The sequence below is a fragment of the Nuphar pumila genome, chromosome 5, assembly GCF_984573655.1.
Source record: "Nuphar pumila chromosome 5, dmNupPumi1.hap1.1, whole genome shotgun sequence".
Taxonomy (NCBI): Eukaryota; Viridiplantae; Streptophyta; class Magnoliopsida; order Nymphaeales; family Nymphaeaceae; genus Nuphar; species Nuphar pumila.
This window is the reverse complement of record NC_143253.1, coordinates 35,087,969-35,115,651: the sequence shown is the minus strand read 5'-3', so window position 1 is coordinate 35,115,651 and position 27,683 is coordinate 35,087,969. Positions and strand designations below refer to the sequence as shown.

The window sequence follows — 27,683 nt, the reverse complement described above, 5'->3', positions numbered from 1 at the left end:
TCATAAATCAATGTTTGAAACATATGAATCATTCATATTAGCATCGCAAGCTCAACAAGTTTACTATACTTAATATTTGAATACAAGGAAGTCAGATAGAAATGAATGGTTGACGGTTTACAAGGTGAAATCTAAACTATACCCCCAGTATGATCAGTTACAGAAAGACAAGATTGTTGAAGAGGGTGATTACTATCAATCAGATGATATGTATGACTTCTCTTATGGTTACGATGTCACACATGGTCTGCATGTCACATCTCCATTGTCCGATGACACACGTATGAAAGAATATGATCCAAATGATATACTAAGTGAATGGGCACCCAATGAAGATGAAGAGGAGGAGGAGGAAGAAGAAGAATATAAAAGTCAAACAAGTGATGAGGAAGCATACTCGAGCTAGTGAAATACATTTTGTAATACATACCTTATGTTTGATGTGAATGATTTAAATGATTTGAATGTATTGAAATGTATTGCAATGATTTGAATGCATTGCAATGTTTGATGTGAATGATCTGAATGATTTGAATGTATTGCAATGTTTAATGTGAATGATTTGAATAATTTGAATGATTTGCAATGTATTGCAATGATTTGATGTGAATGATTTGAATGTATTGCAATGTTTGAATGTATTGCATAAAGTTATTTTCGATTTGATTATATATCCATGAAGATATAGAGTTGTGTAACTGATCCAAATAAAATTTTTATTTTTTAGAATATGGTTCGTGGAGGTCACAGTGGTCGAGCACCAAGTGGTAGACAGTCTCAGCCTTCATCTTCACGGGCTGTTTCGATAGGTATATCATTTAACTAATTGTATACTTGATTAGTTTAAATGTGCATTGTGTGAATTTCTAACTCAATTTTTTATAGGTGATGTTTCGTCTGCAGATGACCCACCTACACCATCTATTCATACACGTCACGAGACAACGTCGGATGCAGGGTATTCTCAGTCTAACACACAACGACTCATTCAAATAATGTATATCGATAGTCAACCATAAGTATTTCATTGTCACTTGTCCAATACTTATCTTATAAATAATGTACATCGACAGTCGACTGTTAATGTGTATCAATTCATGTGCAGCGCGAGGTTTGAGCCACAAGAAGTAGTACGAGAAATTAGGAAGTCACTACTGCAGCATCTTCCAGGACCGATCGCTCAATGAAAAGAGTACCCGAATGAGGTGTTGGACAGATTATCATCCTCATTCATGGTATGCAATCGTTTATCATAACTAATGTGTTTCATATTTTATTTTTTGTTATAGTCATGTGTGTTAACTTTTTGAAAGTATTTTTTAATGACATGAAACCTAAGGCACAAGAAACAGAAAAGTAACAACATAAATGAAGTCCAAATGCATTATTGACATGCATTTGACTAGATACAATAAACCATGCATAACCATGAAGAAAAACAAGACATAAAATATAAAATATTTTATCAATGAAAAATATACAAAAAAACAAGAACACCTCACTAAAACACTCATGCGCACACACTCTACACACATGTATCCTCACTCAAGAGCACACAATGAGGCATATGCCTCATATAAATAACCCACCAAAAGACTAGCCGTTAGGATGGTCTAACGACTAGTTTGACTAGCCGTTAGACTATCCTAACTGCTTGAAGATCCCAACAGCTAGTTGGACTAGCTACCAATAATACAAAAAGAAAATAAAAATAAAATAAAAGAAAATCCTAAAAACTAACAAGTATACATGGGTATACTTATCCTAAAAAACATAAGAAAAGGTATACCAAAAGTATACCTTGAATGCATAAAAATTAAAAAACACAAGAATACACAAAAAAAGAGGAAAATACCTAAAGTACACTTAGGTGTACTTTGGTATATACAAGACAAATAACTTAGGGAAATGTTATATATATCTTAACAATGTCTGCCGATGTCTAATAACCACAATATTCACTGTAGTGAACAAAATGTTCCACCTTCTAATATTATAATAACTTGAATCTTTTGAGGCAACCTAAGTGTGGCAGCAGACCGTGCTAACAACTAATATATGTTCTCTTTTCATCTCCTTTTCACCATCATATCAACCTGTTAAATTTATCGATTCAAACTGATCTATCTGAGTTTGAACAATAATTATTGGCCACGTGAATGCATTCATTTCAAGGTTAAGCCCAAACTGCACAAAGTTTTACCTCAATAGGTTCCTGTCCAAGTCCTAAACTCAGTTTTTGAACCTTTCAATTAATTCTTCACCACATCTATATTTTCAGGTAGTCTATGAAGTCCAAGAGCAACATTTTTTGCTCCAAGCACATTTATGAGTCCTATAGTAATTATTTTTTCTTGTATAACTAGCATTTTCTGACTTTTTCAAAATTTTCAAGAAACAATGTGGTCATGGTGCACGTGCATACAGAGAGAGAGAGAGAGAGTATACAATAAACATAAATGAGTTCAGTAACACATACAGCATTGGTATACCCAACTACTGCAATGGTAGGTAGACCTTGCCCTTGTGAACCACCATGCCTTTTGCGAGCTGCACGTTGCAAAGCCCTTGTGCGGCGTACTTCTTCAATCTGGGACAAAAGATGATTTCTTCGCTCAAGAATTCTGAAAATACATTATATAAAACAAGATCAGCCTAAAACCCTTAAATTACAAAATTAAGAGAACAGAAACCATCAGTCCTGCAAGAATTCATATTACGGCCAGGATTATTTTTCATTACGGTAATCAAATGAATAGACTATTAACTATTATGAGCAGAGCCAACAAAACAAGAAAATAGAAAATTATGAGATCTTTTAAAGAATCAAGTTTTTAAATTTGACAAGAGTATCTAATCCCCTGTGTGGATATATGTTATATGATGTATGAAGATAGTTAATACTTCAAGTAGTTATATATATTCTTGTTTCAGACAAAACAGTGGCTTGGATGGGAAGTACAGTGGTGGATACACCACCACCTTCATGCATATCTCTTATTCAAGACGATGAAGATGATGGTCAATAACCACCATTAGTTGTTAATGAAGACAAAGATGAAGCTAAAAACCAGAAGTTGGGAAGATGGTTTGATGAGATACTAGAGATTTACTTAGGATAAAACAAGAATAATGTTATAAATTTTAACACTGGATAATCAGATAGTTATACCTTTTGAAGCTATGTTATGTTAATCACTGCTATATACTTATTATTATGTGTGTTGTGTTATTTACTTGACTATAAAGCATGGTTGAAAATAGTCATTTGTTATCTGGTTAACCATTTGTTATTTCACAATTGTGGCATAGAATGAATACAACTACCTATACATTGTTATGGACATATTTAATTATGAATTTACTATAGAACCGTATTTTGTTTTCTTTGGCCAATTCTTGAAAGATGCTTTTCTATCTACTTTGTTTAGCACATTATTGCAATACTAATTGTGCAAATCTTTTACATTATTGAAATACTAGTTGTGCAAATTTTTAACGCATAGATGGGATCAGATTGTTGCTTCAATCGTTTATGAAGCTTCAGTGACACTATATCTTTTAAGTGTGAATGTCCATTTAAAGATTCCAAACTTTTTTTTAATGTTAACTAGTTATATGTTTTTTAGATCTTACAAATTTTCACACTCCTATTAAGATAAAACTTGTTACACTGTAATATATTTTCTATTCTGACTTTACTGTATCAACTACATTATGCATTTTATAACCTCGGTATAAACAAAGATTTAAGATCCTTGAACAATGGTTGGAACTTCTGTTACTGCAACAGGTAACAACTTAATATTTACTTGTAAAGTTGTAGGTAACTTCAGTAGAAATATATCCATGTTGTCCTAGGATTCAGCAATTTCAATGCATTTTGTAATGTCAACCAGTTAGTTTGGTTAGGAGAGGGGTTCTTTTTTACTAATCAGGCAAACATAAATTCATATCAGCAAGAAAAAAGCATACCACAATAAAATAAATAAGTCATTTGATGCACAAGAATTAGTGCTAATATTTTCTATATAAAAAAGTTTTGTAAATAAAACTGCTAAAGCAAATTCCTACTATGCTCAGATCAGCTAAGGCTTTTCCACCAAAATTTCATAGGAGAGAAACATAATACTTCAGCATGCAATTAAGAAGGGTATGCTAAACAAAACTTCAATTAGAAGCATTGCTGCAGCTTTTAACATCCAAATATCTAAGAGTGTACTACTGTCATGGTATAATATGAACAGAAATAACTAGAAAGAAATGATGAGAAATGCTGCATGGACCTCCTACGCTGAAGCTGCAGCTCTGTCTCCCCAGCACCACTAATGAAACCTCTTCCACCACTTGCCCTCCTGCAGAGAGCGTAACCACATTAACATCTCTCTCGGTATATGCAAATAGGTTAAAACAAATATCTACTCATCATTAACAAATATTAACCATAGAAAAAGCAAATATATAACAATGATAAAATAAATGTGTTGATCAAAACAAAGAACATCATTCAAATCTACACATGTATGCCATAAGCGTGAATGATTTGAAATAATACAATCAATGAATTCCAAGTTGCTTGAGGTTTTCAAAAGAATTTGACAGTATTATAAAGCCCAAAAAATCATCACTCACAGAGTGCATATTAACACATGCACACACATATTAGTAATGATAGGGTGCACATGGAGCACCTACTCCCGAATCACAACCGTTGGATCTGTTAACAGCCAAAGGTTATGATGAGAAGTTAAGTGTTGCTTGCATTTCCTGTTAAAATATGTATATATATACATAATATAATGAATATATATACATATATAAATTTTTGTTGTAATAAGTAATGCCCGTCATGAGCATTTTAGTATTTTTACTTTTCGTATATAGGTTTGTCCTATAGGGACAGTTTTGTATTTATTTTTGTGTTTTATATTTTTTGTAATTGGCTTGATTTTGAGGGATTCTTTTAGTTAAGTTCTTTTTGGACTAGTCAACATAGAGTTGACTAGTCAATAGAGTTGTTGGAACAGTCCTACAGCATTATTTCTAGCTGTTGGACTGTTTCAACAGCTCTATTGAGACTGCCGCTTGTGTATAAATAGGGATAAAAAACCTAATTTATTTCTAATGCTTTTTCTAAGCATTCTACTCAATAAAGATTATATTTTTTATGTTCATGTGTTATTGTTTTGACTCTTTGAAGTCTTGTATGTGCATTTTGTGCGCGTAGTGCCTCTGTAATGTTCTTTATTGGACTTATAATAGTGCTTGTGCACTTTGTATTTATTTTTTTGCATATTTCATTACATGGTATAAGAGCCAAGAAATTTTTCTTGGTATTTTGTCTTTTTGGGCCTTTATCTTTGAAAAATTATTCGTTAATTTTGTTGGAACTAAATCCTTAAATGCTTTTCAAATTTATTGTTGGATTTATTTTTATTAAATGTTTTATAAGGTTCATGGTTTTGTGAAATGATATTTATAGATGTGTATGCTTCTATGAGATATAGTTTTAATCTTAGGTTTTTTAACTTTCTTTATTTAATATATACTTATATGATCTAGTATTCTTGAGCATGTGTTTTTTGGCTCTTAGATGCTTTATTCAAGCACTTCATGGTTATAAATGTCAAAACATGTTCTTATGTAAGACTTCAAACTTATTGTGTTTTTTGTTGGACTTTGTTTTGTTTTTTAATATTGTTAAATATTTTAGAATGAATTGAAATATTTATTTTTAAATGGTTTTGTGTGTCATTCACAAGTATGATTTTATGAGATTTTGCTTAACTTGTGTTTGAATTTCTTTCTTTTCTCTTTTATGTATTCTTATGTGAAACATTGAATACTTTACGTAGTATTAAAGATTATATGTGGTTAGGGTCTTAAATGATCATGGATATCTTGTTATTTTGAAATTTGAATAATTGATTATATATGATCCTTGTGCACTAGTGACTGCCTTATATACACATTAACGAATGAGTTTGTCTATTCGTGCAAAAGGAATTGAGCATGATTTCTTCATGTAAAATTTGTTCTTTCATGAGAATTATGCACTCATTCTTGTGGAATTTATGTTGAACTCCTTTATGAGGTTTATGAATGCTTTTTAAGTGTGCCGTTTAAAATTATTAAAAATATTTATGTTAGTGTGTTCTCTTGTTGGCCCTTTCAGTGGCCCTAGTGATTGTTCCCATTTGGGAGGTAGTTTTTGTTAAAAATAAGTGTTCATATATATATATATATATATATATATATATATATATATATATATATATATATAATGTAACTAGATAGTAACTAGGATTAGGTTTTTTACTTTTTTTGTTTTTGGTTTTGAACTAGTCAACATAAGTTGACTAGTGGAGTCGTTGGGCTCTCCAACGACTCTCTATGAAACCTCTTCTTCTTTGTGTATAAATATGGGGCAAAGCCCCACTACAATGTATGCTTCTTGCATGGTCTTGATCAATAAAATATTATTTTTTATTCCTTGTGTTTGTATGTGAGCACATTTTGTGGCTTGTGAATATTCTTTTAGTGCTTTGGTAGAACTCACTTTGTTGTTTTGGTGAATATCTTTTAGAGGACCTTGTTTCCTTTTGTGGTATCAGAGCTTAGAGATCAAGCTGATTTTTTGGTGCATTGGAAAGTGTGTCACTCTAGATGTTGAAAAGATAAAGTCTCTTTTGCAAAATTCACTTAATGCTTATGAGATTGTTGTGCCCTCTTGGTGGTGGAGTGCTCGTGTGTTCGTGTTTTTCATTGGAGGTGCTCTATTGGTGGTGGAGTGCTCATGATTTTCTTGGTCATCTGCTATTTGTCTTTCTCTTCTCTATCTTCTATTATTCCTCTTAACCCTTGTAAACATGGATGACAATGATAATGTCACCCTAAAACCCATCAAGCTCAATGACAAACTTTGTAACATGGGCTTCAATTATGAAGCACTTCATATGAGGAAAAAGGTTGTGGGGATTAGTGACTGAGTTGGATTTGGAACCCAAACTAATTCTTATTAAGATAGAAGAAGAAAAAGAAGTACCGCTTACGAAGGCAGAAAGACCAAGGCTATGGCAATATATAAAAAAAATGAAAAGAATGGAGAATGGCTCATTAGTAGTGTTGATATCAAGAAGTGCTAGAGTCTAGCTAAGTTTGAACATGCAAATAAAGCATGGGACTATCTCAAGAGAATGTATTCTCTTAAAGATATCGCCCACATTTGCAACTTACAAAACAAAGTACACACTATTACTCAAAGACAAAAAAGTATTAGAGAATATTTTAGTGAGTTATCTGTCCTTTGGAATAAGTTGGCTCTTCTTGAGCTACAATGGCATTGTCCCGAAGACATAGAACTCTGTCAAAAACAAATTGATGAAGAGCATTTCTATCAATTCATCAATTGTCTAAGACCAAAGCTTGAGTCTACCAAATCGACTCTTCTTTATAGAAGAAAAGTTCCCTCTATTGAAGATACTATTGAATAACTAAGTATGGAGGTAAATAGACTTAAAAAGAAGACATCTAAAGAAAATGATGATTCGGTCCTAGCCATGTCTAGGCCAAAATACCATGTCCATGCTTACAAACCACCACATTATACGAGACCAAACAATGATAACTATGGAAAACAAAGCAATGAGTCTGAGAAGAAAAAAATTATTTGTTATTATTGTTGTGAACCGAGAAATGTCAAGACATATTGTCCTAAATTAAAGAGGCCCTATGAGAAGAAAGTAACATCGATTACACAAGAGTCAAGTGAGCTCAAAGCTACACAAGAATCAAACATTGGGAGCATGTCTTTGACTCGACTTGTAGAAGCTCTCCCCAACCTCTATTAAAAGGAGCTTCATCAACTAAAGTCACGGTCTCTTCTGATGGCACCTCTGACCCTTGATAAGACTCTTTGACTTCTTGACTCAAACCTTATTTAATATGACACGAAATGGTGATATCTTATCCGAATGTCGTAACTGAAGCGGATCAAATGTTTTTACTGTTGATGGGACATCCCTTGAGATAAAAGGAATAGGAAATTTTGAAAATATTTCAAAAGGTTTTTCTATTCCAAAAATTAGATATATTCTTAAGTTAAACCTAAATCTTTTGTGTGTCTCTCAATTATCTGACCATGAGTATAAGGTTTCTTTCTTTTATATTGGTATTCGAGTGCAGGATCGCCAGTCAAGAAACTGATTGGGGAAGGTCATAAGGAAGGAGGTTTATACTACATGATTTTTTTGTAAATACTCAAAAATACATTTTGTTATAATGTTCAGAATCTGGATTTGGATTTATGGCATAAAAGACTTGGCCATCCTAATGTATCCAAAATTCAGCACTTTCCAAATATGAAAAAATTTTGTAATTTTGAAAATTTTACATATGAAGATTATATTCTTGGCAAGATGAAAAGATTTTCATTCCAAGAAAGAACTTTTGTCTCTACACGATCGCTTGAGTTAGTGCATTCGGATATTTGAGGCCCAACACCTGTTATATCTAAGGGTGGGTTTGCATATCATGTAATCTTTGTTGACGATTTTACTAGACACACGCAGAATTATTTTCTCAAACATAAATCTTAAGTTTTTTCCTATTTTCAAATATTTCACAATTTGGTCAAAAATAAATTTCAAAAGGATGTCTCTATCTTTCACACTGATTCAGGGGAAGAATTTTTATCAAAAGATTTTAAAGATTACCTGGAATCAAATGGTATTACACATCAAAAATCGTGTCCCTACACTCCACTACAAAAATGGCTTGGTCGAAAGAAAACATAGGCACCTCATAGAAACCACAAGAACTTTGCTTATCTCAAATAAAGTAGCTAAAAAAATTTGGGTTGAAGCCCCTTTGATCGCAGTTTATCTTATTAACAGAATGTTATATATTATCTTGAAAAATATATCACTAATTGAAAAACTTTTTAAACTTACTCCCGATTATTCTAGATAAAGGGTTTTTGGATGCAAATGTTTTGTATTCACTGATAAAAATAATAAACTTTCTCCTCGTGCTATTCCTTGTGCCTTTTTGAGATATGCAAGTAACCAAAAAGGCTATAGATGCTTTGATTTTAAAAATAAGAAATTATATGTTTTAAGAAATGTGTCTTTCATATAAAAAAAATTGAATTTAAAAATCCTAAGGACATAACTGAGTATTATTTTCTGTTGGATATAATTCCAAAGTTTGGTGATTGTGACACTGATCTTGATGAAGATCAGGATATCAAAAATGAAATAGTAAGGGAAGAAGAATCTCATGTCAATGAGATAAGTAAAGAACAATCTCAAATTCAAAATTATATTCAATATTTCAGGCATAGTAGTTTTGAACATCCATGTGCCCTTGAAAAATATACTAATAAAAACCATGTAGAAATACACAATAAAGGGCATTGAGAGTATCAAAAACCCTTGGAAAATCTGTTCTATGAGTTCTTTTCACCTAAGTATCAAGCTTGCATTGCATTGATACATTCCTGTATAAAACCCTAAAACTATGTTTTAGCAAAAAAACATTCTGAATAGGCAGAAGACATGAGGATGGAATTAGATGCTTTAGAAAAGGCAAATATTTGGTTTGTTCAAGGTATTCCCCTAGGAAAGAAACCCATAGGTTGTCGATGGGTCTAGAAGATAAAAACCAATAGTGATGGAACCCTTGAAAGTTACAAAGCTAGATTAGTTGCCAAGAGATACTCCCAAGAGTATGGAATAGTTTATGAGGAAACCTTTGTACTTGTTGCTAGGATGACCACAGTTAGAATCGTACTAGCCCTTACATCTGTGAAGAAATGGCCTATATACCAAATGGATGTTAAGAATGTGTTTCTTAATGGTAAATTGGTTGAAGAAGTCTACGTGGAGGCACCACCTGGTATAGTTATTCCTAAAGGAAAGTTGCTTTGTTTAGATAAAGCTCTATATAGCCTTAAACAAGCTCTAAATGCTTGATATGGCAGGTTTAGTCAAGGTATACTTGATGTTGGATTTCAATCTTATTTAACTGACATAGCTTTGTTTGTTAAGATTTCTGATGCATGTATTATTATTATTCTTCTTTATGTGGACGATATGATCATCATAGGAAGTGACAAACAGAGAGTTAAAAGAATTAAAAGACTTCTCAAAACACATTTTGAAATGACTAATTTGGGGTTTTTAAAATATTTTTTTGGTATAGAAGTTGTATATTCCTCTAAAGGTTATTTAATGACTCAATCTAAATTTATTTTAGATATTGTTGTTAGGTCAGGTATTTCAGATGATAAGAAGGTTGACACTCCCGAAGTTGTAATTGTCAAAATGAAGATTAATGATGAGGAATCACTAGAAAATCCAACACCATACGGACAACTTGTTCGGGCTCTGTCATATCTCTCAATTATGAGACCTGACATTGCGCATGCAGTTCATATAGCGAGTCAATTTCAGAATGCTCCCACCACTGTTCATATGAGAGCAGTTTTGAGTATTATTAGATACATCAAAACTTCTATTTTTCGAGGACTTTTCTTATCTGCTTCTTCCTTCTTAGATTTAGATGCTTATATTGATGCAGACTGGGGAGGTGATTCAAATAACCTACACTCAACCACTGGCTTTTGTATTTTTTTAGGTGACTCGTTGATTTCATGAAGGTACAAGAAGCAAAAGAAAGTTTTGCTCTCTTCAATTAAAGCAGAATACCGAGTCATTGTTAAAATATAGTGCATATATTTGTATACCTAACTGATATGCATATATTTATGCAATATACATATATCAAGGGTATTTTGGTTATTTAATGGCATATAATATAATACAATCCAATAGGGACTGTAGAGTCCTTGTTTTTTTCTGTTTTTTTGTATGTCAGTCAAATATGACTGTTGGAGATACAGTACAACGACCTCCCTCTCATTATATGTGAGTCTCTATAAATAGAGTCTCACTACTCAATGTCAAAAAAGAGTTTTTGTATTACATTACATCTTTGTGAAACATTGTGTTGGGGTTTCCTTTTGAGAAACCTATACCCTTTTTATCGTAGGGTACTTGTAGACATGTGTGACATGTTAGTACTACGATGATTGGATGAGATGATGATGCGACCTCGAATCGTGCTATTGGCATAATGTTGTAATCACATAAATAGTAATGATTTGCCTTTACAGGCAAGATGCTCGCGTTGGGTTGAAAGACTAGAGCATGCAGAATGGGTCTTCAGTTAAATAAAACCTGAAGCACCCATTCGACCCGTTGTTTCTCGTCAAGGGAGGGAATGGGATGGTACAAAAACTCTGATGGATAGGTTGTTAACAAACACCCCTCGAGCAATGATTCGGTGTCCCCAGTCATCGAAGTTAGGGGACGGGACTACTAGAGATTATCCTAGATGATAGATCTTATAGACTTCTGCAGAAGTAGGATGCATTTGTTGTCTACGTACACCTTTAGAGAATCTTCTCTCGGCCACAGACTGTCCCCTTAGAAGCGGACTCAACTAGCTATTTGGGGTATTAAAAATACATGGCATAATAGACCCCCGAACTAGTTTCAATTGTTTCTACGATTCGTGCCTTGCGTGTACCCGCAGGCCAGCTAATATTGAAACAAAAGTTATCATGTTTGTTAATTAATTGTTTATGCTAGTTGTATATTTTACTTTTGTTAATTAATTGTTGATGTTAGTTGCAGAGTTACCGGAAGCGCCTAGGTAAAAGGGGAAGCGCGTTTCCCCGAAGCGCGCTTCAGAAGCGCAAAACATCGCGCTTCTGAAGCATGAGGGGAAGCATCCCTCTTTTTTGGGAAGTGTGCTTCCCTTTTATGGGAAGCGCATTTCCTTTTTATGGGAAGCGTGCTTCCCCCACGCTTCCCCCGCGCTTCCCCCACGCTTCCCTCGCGCTTCCCCCATTTTTTCCATTTTTTCGCTTCCGCCTCGCTTCCGGTTCGCTTCCTAGGTCGCTTTCGGTTCGCTTCCGAGACGGTTCGGAATTTTCTTCTAAGTAGTCCCACGCTTCCCCGCTTCCTAAATTTTTGAAAGTGCCTTGCTTCCCACTCTCGCTTCCCGTATCGCTTTCCACTCTCGCTTCCTCGACTGGTAACTCTGGTTAGTTGTGGCTTTTCACTTGTTTCAATTGCTAAGCATAATAGAATCTAATGTATGTAATTAATTTTGTTCTATATTGTCTTACTTGTACACCTAGTAGTTTTTTGTGAAACTGACCCATTTCATGGGAACATGTGATGAATAGGTTACGAGACAGGCGATGGCACGATTGCGAGAAGGTCTCGAGATCCCACTGTTTTTGTTGGCAACTCGCATCTTGGACGTTTTGGTTTTTGGCAAGGGTTTCCTTAAAAATCCAAATTTTGTACAACTTAAAGTTATTTCTAATACAAATGGCTTATTAAAATGTTTGCAAGTTGTTACAGCTATCAGCCCTTTGATCGATCTTAGAGAGACGAGAGTGAGAGAGAGAGAGAAAGAGAAAGAGGGAGAGAGCATGTTCCTTTATTAACCCTAATCACCTATTTAAATAGGTGATTAGTAAAATGTGATTACAAGTAGGCATACGTAATTGTGCTAAATTATGTATGACCACCCCAGATTTATGAATATTGCTTTTAACACTCCCCCTCAAGCTGGAGCATATATATCTATCATGCTCAGCTTGCTGCAACATCTTGAAAAACTTGCACTTGCGATAGGCTTGGTGAAGACGTCTGTAACTTGGTCCTCAGAAGTCACATCACTAATAGAAATATGTCCTGACTCCACTAAGTCACGTATATAGTGGCAATCAACTTTAATATGTTTCGTTCTCTCATAAAAAATAGGATTGTTAGCTATATAGGTGGTTGCTCTATTATCACACATCATCAACATTGGGGATGGAATCATCACTTTTAGATCTTTTAGAATGGACCTAACCCACATCATTTCAGCAGCTGTTTGAGCCATAGCTCTATATTCTGATTCAGCACTCAAACGAGCTACCATAGTTTGTTTTTTACTTCTCCAAGTAATTAAGTTTCCTCCTACAAACATGCAGAACCCTGTGGTGGACTTTCTATCATCGATGGCCCCTGTATAGTCTGCATCTGAGTATGCAATTATATCAAGGTTGGAGCTTTGTTTATATAGCAATCCCTTTCCAGGAGAGGATTTCAAATACCTGAGAATCCTGCCAATGCACTCGAGTTCGTTTATCCATGAATTGACTTATCTTGCTCACGGCTAAGGAGATATTTGGCCTTGTTACAGTAACATATAAAAGTTTACCAACCAAGGATCTAAAACTTCTACTATCAATTGGTTTTGCTTTTTCATCATACATATGCAGTTTAGGATTCATTGGTATATTGGCTGGTTTGGCACCTAACATCCATGTTTCCTGCAGTAAGTCAAATACATACTTTATTTATCTGTGATAGAACTAACCCCTCACTGCTTTTGGCCACCTCTATGCCCAAGAAATATCTAAAAGAACCGAGATCTTTTGTGACAAAGTGCTTCTGAAGATGAATTTTTATGTCTAAGATATCCTTTGCACTGCTCCCTGTAAGAATAATATCATCTACATATACAACTATAACCACAATACCAATGGAGGTTTTCTTGATAAACAATGAGTGATCTGAAGATGACCTGTTGAAGCCAAATACAGACAACAAGGTGTTTTTTACATCTAACTGACATAAACGCCATCTACAATGAACAACGACAAATATGATCAAACGAATAGTCCCAAGACGGGCTATTGGAGAAAAAGTCTCAAAGAAGTCAACTCCATATGTTTGAGTATATCCTTTAGCCACCAAGTGGGCCTTGTACCTTTCAATTGAGCCATCAGAGTTATACTTAATGGTGTAGACCCACTTACATCCAACGATATCTGCATCAGTGGGTGGAACAACCAAATCCCATGTGTCATGAGAGCAAGACATCCATCTCAACCTACATCGCTTGCTTCCACGTAGGATCTAACAACGCCTGATAATGATTAAGTGGAATAGATATGGCAGATAAAATTCTTCATGTGAACCCCAAATTGTGCCTCAATAACAAACTTGGAAATAGGATGTAATATGCATTGTCTTTGACCTTTCCTGAGAGCGATAGGTCTCTCATCATCAACATTAGACATCTCAATATTGTCAGGAGAACTTACTTCTGAAGAAGGCGGTGATGTAGGTTTTGATTCAGGTGGTGATCTGCGAGTGTACACCAGAGGAGGATCATGATACCGAGCAATTGTGGGAGACTGAGAATGAGAAATAGTCTGTGAAAAAGACTCTAAGGGAAAAGGAGGAATGGGAAGAGGCAAGGCATCACCGTATTCAACATGTAGTCTAGATGCAGTGGTAGAAAAGTAAGGAACATATTCAAAGAAAGATACATCTGCCTAACATACTCTCGACGGGAGATGGGATCAAAACACCGATATCTTTTTTGATGAGAATTTGATATCACACCCATGATCCGATAGTTGAGAGACGGAAAGCAAATTTAAATTTAATTTTGGGATAAATCTAACTTTCGGAACAAAAAAACCTTGACTTTCAAAATCTCCAATTCCCTTTATTTCAACAGAAGCCCCATCCGCCGTAGAAACAAAAGAGAGGCAATTTTTTGAGTATTTAGAAAGTGCAAAAATATTTGGAGTCATATGAAAGGATGCACCCGAGTCTAAGAGCCAAAGAATCTTACCGGAAGGAGAGAAGGTGGACATGGCGGCTCCGAAAAAGGATCCCTTGAGGAGAGGTTGAAGAGCTTCCATTATTTGATTTAGAGATAATGTAGCATTGTTGGAAGTTGATGGTCCTTCCTCCTTGTATTGTTGAAACGTTGTAGACATAGCCACCATCTTTTTCCATTTAGGACATACCGGTTTAATGTGACCCGGTTCTTTGCAAAAGTGGCATATGATTTTGCTATAATCTCTTCTTCCATATTGTCCATCATTTTCTCTTCCTCCTTGATTTTTGTTGAAGTGAGGGGGTTTATATGTTTTGACATTATTCCTCAGTCTAGAGACGACATAAGCACCCTCATCTTCATCTTTAGAGGGAACGGCCAACACACTTTGATTGGTTTTATTCATCCCCAATCGAGTTTCTTCTCCACTTAGCTTGGTAAGTACATCTTCCAACGGAGGAAAAGAGAAAGAAGACAAGAGAGAGGACCTAGTTTGCTCAAATTCGGGTCTAAGCCCGTTTAAAAAGTTGAAAAAGTGATTCTCTTCAAGTTGTTTGGCCCTTAATTCAATAGCCTCTCCACTCCATTTAGGTTCTTAAAGAGCAAGTTCATCCCAAATGGTGGATAGCTCGGCAAAATATTCTCTAACGGACATTTCCCCTTGTTGAAGGGTTAATGCCTTCTTTTGAAGGTAATATTTATGGGACAAATCTCTCGAAGTATACATTCTTTCGAGATATTCTCATACTTGAAAGGCTTTCTTGAACTTCAAAATATTGGCATTTATCTTCGTTTCAATGGAAGAAAAGAACCATGAGAGAATACAGAGTCATGGCAACCACGACCATGGAAGTCGTTTGGCTCCGACGACTGCTTGCTGACATGGGAGCTGAAGCAACAAAGGTTTCACAAATGTGTTGTGACAACAAAAGTGCGATCTACATTGCCAGTAATAGAACATTCCACGAACGCACCAAACACATCGAAATGGATTGTCACTACGTCAAAGAGAAATATCTACATGGGATAATTGATCTGCCATATGTCACTTCAGAATATCAGTTAGCAGACTTCTTTACAAAGCCTCTCGCTGCTCCCCGATTTCACTTTCTCTTAGACAAACTTTCGCTCATTATACCGTAAGTTTGAGGGGGAGTGTTAAAATGTAAAACTGTACATATATATATATATATATATATATATATATATATATATATTATATTATTATTATATATATATATAAATACATTTTTCATTTCTTTCTTTTCTGTAATTTTTTTCCTTTATTTTTGTTTTTTGTTTTTATGTCATCTAGTTCAATTTGAACTAGAATGATTGTTGCTAGTCAAGTCCTGTCCAGACTTGACTAGCAATAGAGTTGTTGGACTGACATATTCCAACAGCTCTAAATAGAGTTGTTGGACTGTGTCCAACAGCTCTATTGAGTCCTCTTTCAGCTGTGTATATAAAGGGGTGCAGCCCCTCTTGTATTTCATTCCAATGCTTCTTAAGCAATTGGTTTTTTATATCAATAAAGAATACATTTTTATTTTTATTTTATTTTTTCAATTATACCCTTTTTAAGGGTTATGCTTTAGTGTCATTCTTGACACTTGCCCTTGTGAATCTAAGCTCGTGTTTCGAAGATCCCCATTTCATTTCAGCGTCGTTACTGGCAAGGTGTCTTCTCCAAGGAGGGACATGATTTGGGTTGGGCATAGACCTTGTCATGACATACTACTTTGCGGAGAGTATGAGGATGTTGAGCCTTTAAACCTCGTATGACACGAGAGCATGACTACTAACACCCATAATGAAGATTGAGTCGCCCAAGTCACTCATTCACAAACAGGTTCACCAAGAGAGGGTGGATGGTACACCTCGAGTGACAAATATCGCATGTAGAGTTTTATAACTACATGACATACCCGACTTGAAAAACGATGAGCAAAGCATCCTCAGACCTCCGTCACTCGAGGCGTGGAGGTCCAGTCACCTGAGGATGTACCTTAGATGTTGCAGCAGTAGGGATTGCAATCCAATTTTCCCATGAACCAGTTATCTCTCTCGGTCCTAGGAGGTTGCGGCATAGGATTAGGGATCAGAGCAAAAGCTACGACAAATTCACCATTTACATAATAAACTCCGTAGTTATTGTTGTTGTCACGAAGACCAACTCTACGTACCCGGATGAGTAACACTATCAAAACTTAATACTAACACTGCTAATATACTGACATAGCTAGCTGCAAATTATTTTGATTATATTTCTCAAATTATTATGATCTTATTGTTGTCTCATTATCATCTTGCTATTATTATCAATTCATAATCATTACATGTCATAAGATTTTAGCATGATAAATACTGCATAATAGATGTTGATGCATTTTCATAATGCATGATGTTTAATTTTACTTACATGCTCACAAGAGTTTGACCCCGTTTGTTATAGGGCGCAGGTAGTAAAGAATGATTCAGTGCAAGGGTTGGATGTGCGGCGGGACCCTGAATCCAAAACCTAATTCATTTGAGAAGGATCCAAGATCTAATTAAAAAGATCCAAAACCAAATCCATTTAAGAAGAATCCAAGATCTAATTAAGAAGATCCAAAACAAAATCCATTAGAAAAAGGTCGAAATCCATATGGGTTAAATCCAAATCCAAAAATTCAATTGGGTATATCTAAATCCAGTTAAGTAGATCCAAATACATTTGGGTAAATCCAAATCCATTTGAGTATATCCAAATTTATTTGGGTAAATCTAAATCCAAACCAATTAGAGAAGAAACCTAATTTAGAGAGAATTCAATTAAAGAAAATCAAGTAGAAAATTCATTTAGGAAAATCAATTAGAGAATTCAATTAAAGAGAATTGGATCACAATTCGACAATCCAAATCCAATAATCTATTTGTTCACAAACTCATATTCATTCAAAAATCCGATTTTTATTGGAAGAGATCAAAAATCTTCTTTTTAATTAGGTGAACCACAACTATTCGAATTACTTGCTTTGGGCATGATTCTAGTGATCATGGTGTTAAAATATATATATTTATATCATCATACCCGATAAAGGGTATTTTTGTAATTCTGCCCATTAGGAGCATTTTAGTCTTTTTTACATCTTTTACATGTATTTTATTTTACATTTTCTTTTTCCTTTTTATTTTTTTCATTTATTGTAAAATGCATTTAATGCATTGCATTGAGGGTCCCAACCTATGTCACAGGGATTCGGCTAGCAGGGTGCCGCACCCGCATCGACGCGACTCGACGCGGGTGCGGTCAACCCGATCCTGGGTGCGTTGACCGCACCCAGGATCATTTATGTCCTTTTTTTATTTATTTTTTAAAAAAATTGCCCCTGCGAATTTTTTTTAAAAAAAAAAAAATCTGCTGACAGCAGTTGTCAGCTGCTGTCAACTCCTGACTTTTCAATGATGGTGGTAGCCTTGCTTGTGCTATCGTGCAGCTGTATATAAAAAGAAAATCTGCTGCTGTCGGGAGCTAACAGCTGCTGTCAGCTCCTGACTTTTCAATGATGGTGGTAGCCTTGCTTGTGCTATCATGCAGCGGTATATAAAAAAAAATCTGCTGCTGTCAGGAGCTGACAGTTGCTGTCAGCTCCTAACTTTTCAATGATGGTGGTAGCCTTGCTTGTGCTATCGTGCAGCTGTATATAAAAAAAAACTGACAGCAACTGTGACAGCTGCTGACTTTTCAATGATGGTGGTAGCTTTGCTTGTGCTATCGTGCAGCTGTATATACAAAAAAAAAAATCTGCTGACAGCAGCTGTCAGCTCCTGACTTTTCAATGATGGTGGTAGCCTTGCTTGTGCTATCATGTAAAATTTGAAAAAACCCGCCCCCGACCCCTTATATATATATATATATTTACATTTTTGCCCCTGCCGCACCCCCGCACCCGGGTTTTTTGGAAGTGCCGAATCCCCGCACCCACACTCGCGCCCGCACCCGCACCCATGTGACATAGGTCCCAACCAAAGGAGTCGTTGGACCCCCAACGGTCACAAATGTGATTGTTGGGGGCCCAACGAGTCCCCTTTTGGGCCTCCCAATGTTCTCTCTCTCTCTCACTCTTTCCTCACTCTTTCTCTCACTCCTTTGTGTATGAATAGAGGGGTATTCCCTCATGTAAGGCATGGCCTTTTAGGCAAGGTTTTAAAACTTGTGACTCGGAACTCGACTCGCTCTTTATTGACTCGTGACTCGGCGGGTCAACTCGGTGACTCGGACCGGGTTTTGTTAACTTTTGATTTTAAAAGAAAAACAATACACAATTTGTCTGAAACCATGTTTTTGAGTAAACATAGTCTCCAAATGTCTGTAAGAATATAAAAACAACTGCAAAGAGCTATAGAGGTTTGCTTGAATAATTGAATTTGATATCTATACAAGCACTTTGACTAATTCATGACTTGAATTAGAGGATTTGGTCACCATGAGTTCAGTATGCTACTACCTAAGGTTCCTAAAATGGCCAATCATATATGCAAGCTTGTTTTAAAAGTTTTAATTCCCTCTCTAACAAATCCATAAATGTAAAACAGGGATATATGTGCATATTGAAAGTTTACAGAATGCCCAATATCAACATAAATAAGCAATTTTCTCTCATGTATAAAACTATGCAGGAAATATATTAATGGCACAACTATAAAAAGACTACTAATATTTGAATATGTACAATGCTTGATCACATAACAAATGGATGATGAAACCTAAATAATACTTCCCATAGGCACAGTTGACCCGCCATATATAGTGAGAATCATTTCTTTAAAATATTTTGCTAGAATAAGTTGATAACACAGGGTGAACAGTAGTTCGAACAACATGGCGATTTTATTCTATGGATTTAAATGTTTTTTTATCTTTAAATGATTTTTATTTTCTTTTTTATACAAAATCTGGGGGTAACCCTTGTTAAAATATATGTACTTATATATTTCGAAACTGTAATTTGAAACTCAAAAAACAAATTTCAAACATCCCAAAACTCGCCCAAGTCAGGCCGAGTCAAGCCGAGTCCAGCCCGAGTTTTGGCAAACCGAGTTTGCCTTGCCGGGTTGACTCGCTGGAGAGGCGAGCCGAGCCGAGTCAACGAGTTGACTCGGCGAGTTTTAAAACACTGCTTTTAGGCCCTCATTCAATAAAGTTTATGTAACTTATGGCTCTTCGTAGGCTTCTTGTGGTGTCCCTTAGTGGACCATTGTGTTATTCCCCATTATGGGGTTGTGTTTGTCCAATGTTGGACCTTATGAATGCATTATGCATTCTTGTAATTCATTTCCGCATACTTTCTAACATGGTATCAGAGCAAGGTTGTGACCGAGTTGCTCTTTGGTGCATCGGAAAACGTGTTATTCAAGAAATATTAAGAAAAATGGTGAAGTTTTCTTGTTCTCTCTTTTCTTTCTTAAAGTTATTTGGTATGTATTCTTTTTCGTTTAGTATCATGCATTATAAAGAAATATCTACTTCCTTAATAATCTATATGTATGTGTTTTTTGTTTTTTAGTACTTGTGTTATTCGGTTCTTCATTGAGCCTTTGCTTTTGTGTATATCACATTTTTAAAATCTCTTAAAAGATAATTAGTTAAATCGGTGAACTTGTTTGTCATTGCTTAAAACTTCCTTTAATAGGGTAGTTAATCGTGCTTATCTTTCAAGCATAAGTTGATGTCAATCTTGAACTCCTATGTATGGTTTTAGGAGTCTTTGTGATCTTATTGTTGTTTTTCAAATCCTACATATGATTTAAAAGCTTGTCCATCTTTGACTCCTTGAATTTAAATTTTTATCAAATAACTTCGGTACTTTGAAGTTATCTCTTGCATGTTTCCTTAAAAGCATGAATTATATATGTGTGGGAAGTTTTTTAAAGAAAAGTTGAGTTGAGATTGAAATTCTTTAACATATAAAAGCTTGTGATAATTCACATTCTTTTCTACACGCTATCATATATTATGTTTATTAGAGATTTCTCATGTAGTGATATTTTTTAAGAATCTCAAAAATGATTTCAAATCATGTGTCTTAGTGCATTTTTTTGTAATTAGAGATTCCTCATGTAGTGATGTATGAATACCTCTAGTAACTCTTGAAGTATGGTTTTCTTCCATTTGGAGTTAAGTTTTTCCTTTTTTGCTTTACATACTCGTTTTTGAGTGTTGTGTGGTTCTTATTGGTGAATACTATGTGTGAGACTTCCATAGTTCTTGTAAGAAGAGTGTTTGTTCTTGTGAAAATCCTTCAAAGTTTCGGTCTTAAAAGGATTATTCTTTTGAGAAGTTTTGTTGTGGGCATTTGAAGGTCTAATTGTAGAAGTCCAATTCTTTCTACAAGCTTGGTCCTTTAGTTTTTGATTTTCTACTAATATTGCAAGTTTTACAAACTTGTTTTTTTTGTGAATTTTTCCGCATGAGTTTTTCCAAATTTTACCGCATCTATTAAAGAATGCCCATATTAAACTAAATTTGTTATATTGTCATTCAACATCTTATATTACATAAAAATTGCATCTATTATCTTTTGGTGTGCATATAATTGCATTTTATATCTATCATGGTTAAAGCTTGTGGGATTATAGCCCAAGCTCTGTTAGTGAAACTTATGACTTTTGGGTTCGCATTTGCGAGTTTGTATTGTGCTCTTTGTGCACAAGTGTTCTTTTTGAGCATGTTGTATTATGAGAGCTTTCATGAGCTTCCTCTTCTTACATGATATAGAAATTTCATATGCATTATTTGTTTAATGTTTCATGATAAGTCTTTTTTAGTATAAATTAAAGAATTGATCATGATTAAGCATAATTCGTGTTTATGCAAAATTGTTGTTATGAAGCATATTGTTGTGATTGATTATATAGGACCTTTAATTCAATTTTTAATCGGTCCTCTTTGTAAAAACTTTTATTTGGAAAATGATTCCCTTAAGTGTTTATTGCTTTTTTATGGCATTTATATTTGTCCATCATATGTTATTTAATGCATCATTTGTTTGGTCTTATTATTGTTATATTAGAGATGTTTGTTGAGGTGAGTTATGTGCACCTCTTGTTATGTCATTTTAGATTGTCAACTTGTAGTTTGACTCTAAAATGACTTGTTATGTGATCTCTAATTATGATTGTGTCACTCGTTTATTTTGGCCATTGATGCTCTTAATTATGTATACATGTGATGGATGTCTAAAGTTTGAAACCATAAGTGTTTTAACATATATTGAAATTGATAATCGGTTAAATGTTTGTCATTACAAGTCCTATTGTCTCAAAAGTCTTCTCCTTTTATAACTCTTATCTAAGTGTCATCATATGTAGACAAGACTTTTATTACACCTTTGTGTGTTGGTAGCCCTTTGTTGGCTTTGTTCTCTTGGTCTAGTAGCTGAACACACTTGTCTTGAGTGTAATTATATGTAGACAAGGCACGTTGATTCACACCATGGTGTGTGATTTTAGTTCATGTTGGCATTTGTGTCCTTATTCTAGTCGCCGAGATATATGCCCATGGTTGGCTTCTTTCACTCATTTCAAGTGTCATTTTATATAAACAAGAGATGTATTGTGTTTTAGCCCATGGTTGGCTTGATTCTCTTGTTCTAGTAGTTGAACATACTTGATGTTGAGTGTATTTTTACGTAGATAAGAGATGCTTTTGGTCCATGTCGGCATGTATTCTCTTGTTCTTGCCGTTGATGCACTCATTTCAAGTATTATTACATGTAGACAAGAGGTATTTTTATACACCTTTGTGTGTGTCTTTGGCCTTTAATGACATTATATTTATGTTCTTGATCTAGTAGCTTATACACTTGATTTATGGGTTTTGGAGGACTAATCAGGTAGTTGTTTGTAGTGGATGAACTATTGTTGAAATTTGTGAAATTTCATTCATATTTTGTTTTTTAAAAGATACAAGTGAATCATATCATTAATATGCATATTTTAAGATCAAATTGATTTTTTTGGCATTTAATATACATATTAAGTGCTTATGGTTTTTGCCACCTTTGTATTTGATATTCAAAATGAGTTTTTGTAATTGCAATCATTTGAGTGAGATGTTCATAAATGTGTAAGGTTCTCTACTAAAACAAACTCATTATCTTGACTCTTGGGTGAATGTTTTTTTAGATCATGTCCTTGCAAGTTCACATATGGCATTTGTTTGGCATAGAATTTCTTCTCTCTAAGATGCGAGAAATCATTAACTCATCTTTTGTTGATAAAAAGTCTCCCTATTGGTGATCTATGTGTGTTAAACATGCTTTATTTCGTATGATCTTGTACACTTCCCTTGGGAGCAATTTGTTCTTATGTGAACATTGTCTTCTTAGATATATTTCTAATACATGAAATTTTTTACTTGATCTTAGTACAAATCTCATATTTTGTGTCTTTGTGCACTTGTGAGTGTTCTCCGTGCACACACTCCTTACTTTCAAATATTGATAAAACCCTTTATAAGAATGATTTTGGGAGCCTTAGTGCTCACCTATTCTAAGAAATTCAATCTTTTGCATTTGTGGGTGTCCCCTTTGTACCTTTGGGTACTTTTATTCCAAGTGTTTTTGGTGTGTCTTTGCACACGTATTCCTTTGTGGTGATTGGTGCTTGAAGTGCAAAGCATTTTTACATGGTTCTTAGGGATATTTTTGGTCAAATGTTCTTAGTGTGGCCTTTGTGCACTTATCTTTCTTCAAGAACTTCGTGTGTTTTATCAATGTTTAAGGTTAATTCGTGTTTTGCATAAATACTCAATCAAAATGCATAAATTATCTTTTGAACCATTGTCCTTCTTAATCAATGTTATGGTCTATTATGCATTTTTTATATCTCTTATTTGATTAAGATACAAAGGTACTTTTTACTTGGAGTTCTTTTGGCTTGTTCCACAGGATCTTCAAGATGGGATGAATGAAGCATCTATGATACATCGTGAAAGGAGCTTGGGGATGATCATTAAAGACAGTTAAAGGCTGACAGATGCAAAGTTCTTTCATGTGCTATAATGTTGGTGACTTTCATTGAAGAATTTTTTTAAAGACTGGAACCCTCATTTTGTATCTTCAAACTTTTCGTTATCCCTACGCAAACTTTAAGGGGGGGTGTTAAAATATATGTAATCATATATACATATATATATATGTATTTATCTCATCATACCCGATAAAGGGTATTTTTGTAATTCTGCCCATTAGGGGCATTTTAGTCTTTTTTACATCTTTTACATGTATTTAATTTTACATTTTCTTTTTCCTTTTTTATTTTTTTCATTTATTGTAAAATGCATTTAATGCATTGCATTGGGGGTCCCAACCAAAGGAGTCGTTGGACCCCCAACGGTCACAAATGTGACCGTTGGGGGCCCAACGAGTCCCCTTTTGGGCCTCCCAATGTTCTCTCTCTCTCACTCTTTTCTCACTCTTTCTCTCACTCCTTTGTGTATAAATAGAGGGGTATTCCCCCATGTAAGGCATGGCCTTTTAGGCCCTCATTCAATAAAGTTTATGTAACTTATGGTTCTTCGTAGGCTTCTTCTGGTGTCCCTTAGTGGACCATTGTGTTATTCCCCATTATGGGGTTGTGTTTGTCCAATGTTGGACCTTATGAATGCATTATGCATTCTTGTAATTCATTTCCGCATACTTTGTAACACATGGTTGCACGGATTTTTCAAAATTTGATTTGCACATCATACAAATTTTGAGCATTCATTCTCACATGAATCAAATTCACAAATTCAAGTAGGATCAAGACATATCCTTTCTCGCGAATTTTCAAAAGTATAGTTTTCTCTTATCATTAGTACATGGACTTCAAAAGAAAACTTTTAAATTGAATGAAGCATGACTTGCATAATTCTAAAATGCATGAATGCATATATCAAGAAATTTCTTCTTAAAACATTTTTCTTTTCATATGAATATAATAAGAAAAATCGTGTATCTTGAGAATGGATAAAAACAAAATAATAATTCAATTCCCAACACTACATATGTTATGAAAATGTTTTCCTATATGGATGAGGATAGGGATTAAGAGAGAGAATAGAAATTGAATTAAATAATTTTAAGATGCATAAGGGATAACTTTACTAACCTTGACTTGGGACCTAGGCTTCAACCTCTTCTTCTTGCTTGGATTCTTTCAAGGCACTAAGAGAATAAAGAAAAGTTTCTAGAGAGGCACCCTTCACTATTCTTAAGTAAAAAAAGGAAAAAAAAAACTCAAAAATTAAAAGGAGAAGAAAACAAGAGAGAGAAGGAAGAGAGAAGCTCTTGGAGGCTTGAAACTCTCAATTTGATGGGGTATTTATAGAGGGAGAGTAATGATTACTTTCTAAATTGAGGGTTGAGATGAATTACAAAGAATCAAGGGTTGAGATTAAATCATCTCAATCTATCAACACTTTTGTCCCAAGCATAACCCTTGACCCTATTAAGAAGACCTATCAAGCTAATCATTCTAGTTTTTTAGAAGATATTTTGAATATTTAATAGATATTTTATGGATTTTATTGGATTTAAAAAATCCAATCTAATCATTAGGCAAAACTGCCCCCCTCTAGTTAGTTACTTTAAACTTTATATTACTTCTTCTAATTAGATCCTAACTATTTAGTTGCCTTTTTTATTTACTTTAACTATGTACATTTTATTCCTTAGAATATTCTTTACTCACTTTAAGATAATTCTATGTTGAATCTTGTACTTTCCAAAATTCAATTACAATGCTATACTTTCAAAAATTCATTTACAAGGTCATACTTTTCAAAATTCATATACAAGGTTATATTTTCCCAAAATTCAAATATAAAGCTATATTTTTCAAAATTCATATACAAGGTTATATTTTTCCAAAATTCAAATACAAGGTTATATTTTTCAAAAATTCAGATAAAAGGTTATATTTTCCAAAATTCAATTACAAGGTTGTATTTTTCCAAAATTCATATAAAAGGTTATATTTTTCTAAAATACATTTTTGACTAATTATTCTAGGTTTAATTAGTCCTATCAGTTTCTCATTCTAGATCTTAGAAACATGAATTATAAATAAGAAAAATACCTAGAATTTCGTGGGTCTTACAATGGGAATTCCTAGGAAGAACAAGTGTTTTCCCTGGTGAACATGTAGCCATGATCGAGGCTTGAACCCCACATGTCGTTCCTCCCACAAGAAACCATGTGTCTGCTGCTCCAAACAGTTTTGTAACTTGCTTTTGGGCATCAAGGATAACGCCTTCGGGAGAGAATAAATTATCAAGTTCAAGTAGCTCAGGCAAATCATAGAAGGCCTTTTGCCAATAAGTTGAGCCAGTACAGGTGGTGCAGCCCTGCCCCTATTGTGTCCTGGAAAGTGAAATCCAGCAGCATTGCACCTGGCAGAAGCCTTTAATACACTGACCAGCGGTGCATTTTTGTCTACATGAAACTATGTAGAACCGGAGATTTTACTATTGGAATTGGGACTCCCCTGGATTCCCAATGAGCTCAGCTCCTTTGTTTGTTGGTGATCCCCAATGTTCCCCTATTAAACATAGACTAAAAATCTCAGAATACTTCAAAAATTTAGTACCTTCAACTCGGTATCTGATAATGCATGACAATACATTCATTCTTAAAACATAAAATCATGCATTTAAGCATCTTTTATTGGTTTACATTTCATGATTATAATGTTTCAGAGTTAAAGAAGTCATGGTTCAAATTTTGTGCAATTCGGAGTTAAAACGAGAAAGTTACGGTCGTTTTACAGTTATGAAGCGAATCTCAAGGCAATTCGGACCTTGATCCAGTCCAAAACACATTAATTGGATCTTGGATCCATTGCTAATGTGTTCAGCAAACACATTAAAGCCAAATCCAATTCAAACATTTTAGAAAACCTCTTTTGAAAAAAGCGCCACCCTCTTTTTTGCAAGTTTCAAATTAGTAGGTCTTATTTCAGAAATAAGAAGAAAGTAGATAGTTAATTTGTAAATTAATTTTACCTAGTTTTTACTATAAATAAAACACATTGGGGGGCGTGAAAGGGGTCTTCAGCCCCTTTCATGCCAGCCCTAGTCTTCTTCTCCCTTTTCCCCTTCTTCAATTCCATGTTTTTCTCTTTTGCTCCCAAACTCCTCTTTTTCTTTTTCTTTTTCTTTTTCTTTTTCTTTTTCTTTTTCTTTTTCTTTTTCTTTTTCTTTTTCTTCTTTTCTTCTCATCTAGCAACAGAGATATGCATGAAAACCAATTCGAAAGAGGGATGCACATCCATAATTCGTTGAAGGTCATTCTCTCTCGACCAAGTCATCGAACTCATTGGATCTAGCGATTTGGTGAGTTTTCCTTTTCCGTCTCTTCAATTCACACATGTTAAATGTGTGTTTTCTTTTTTATTTGTTCTTGTTTTTAGTTTGATTTGATCATTATGTAATTCTAAGCATGTCAATAGTTTAACTAGTTTTGTAGCATTGCTTTTGAATCAATTTTCATTTCAAAAGAGATACATCAATCAATGGAATTGCTTCTTGCGCAATTCGATGGATAGATGATATCTTGTTCATTAGAGTAGTTGTTTCTTTTTTATTGAATTTTAATTTATGTAATTTTTGTTTTTAATTCTGCAATTAGATCATTTAGGAATTAGATCTTACTCTATGAATCTCGAATTTTTCATCCTTTGATCTAATTCAATAGATCAAAGTGTGAAAATCAAAATTCTGAAAATTCATTTTCGATGATTTTTTGTAACTTTTTGTTTTGATCATAAATAGAGTTTTCGGAATCCAAATTACGATCCGTAAATTGGATCTGATTTGTGTTTGAATCTACTTGCTCTCTGCAAAAAATCAACGGAATCGGACTCCATTTCATGGCACATTCTGAGTTTTTGCAACAACATATTTCGGCAACTCTGTTTTTTGCAAATTTTATTTTTTGTTTTTTGTTTTTGAT

The 27,683-nt window shown here is 34.4% G+C and overlaps 1 protein-coding gene across 1 annotated transcript in view; it reads right to left on the bottom strand.

Moving 5' to 3' along the window:
* Window positions 1-27,683, bottom strand: part of LOC149837352 (GTP-binding protein, HflX) — a 51,762-nt gene that overhangs the window by 11,988 nt on the left and 12,091 nt on the right. The window contains exons 6-7 of the mRNA XM_090005983.1: window positions 4,287-4,355; window positions 2,480-2,624 (exon numbers count right to left, since the gene is read on the bottom strand). Coding sequence (XP_089862109.1) covers window positions 2,480-2,624; window positions 4,287-4,355 — 214 coding nt within the window. The remainder of the gene's footprint in view (window positions 1-2,479; window positions 2,625-4,286; window positions 4,356-27,683) is intronic.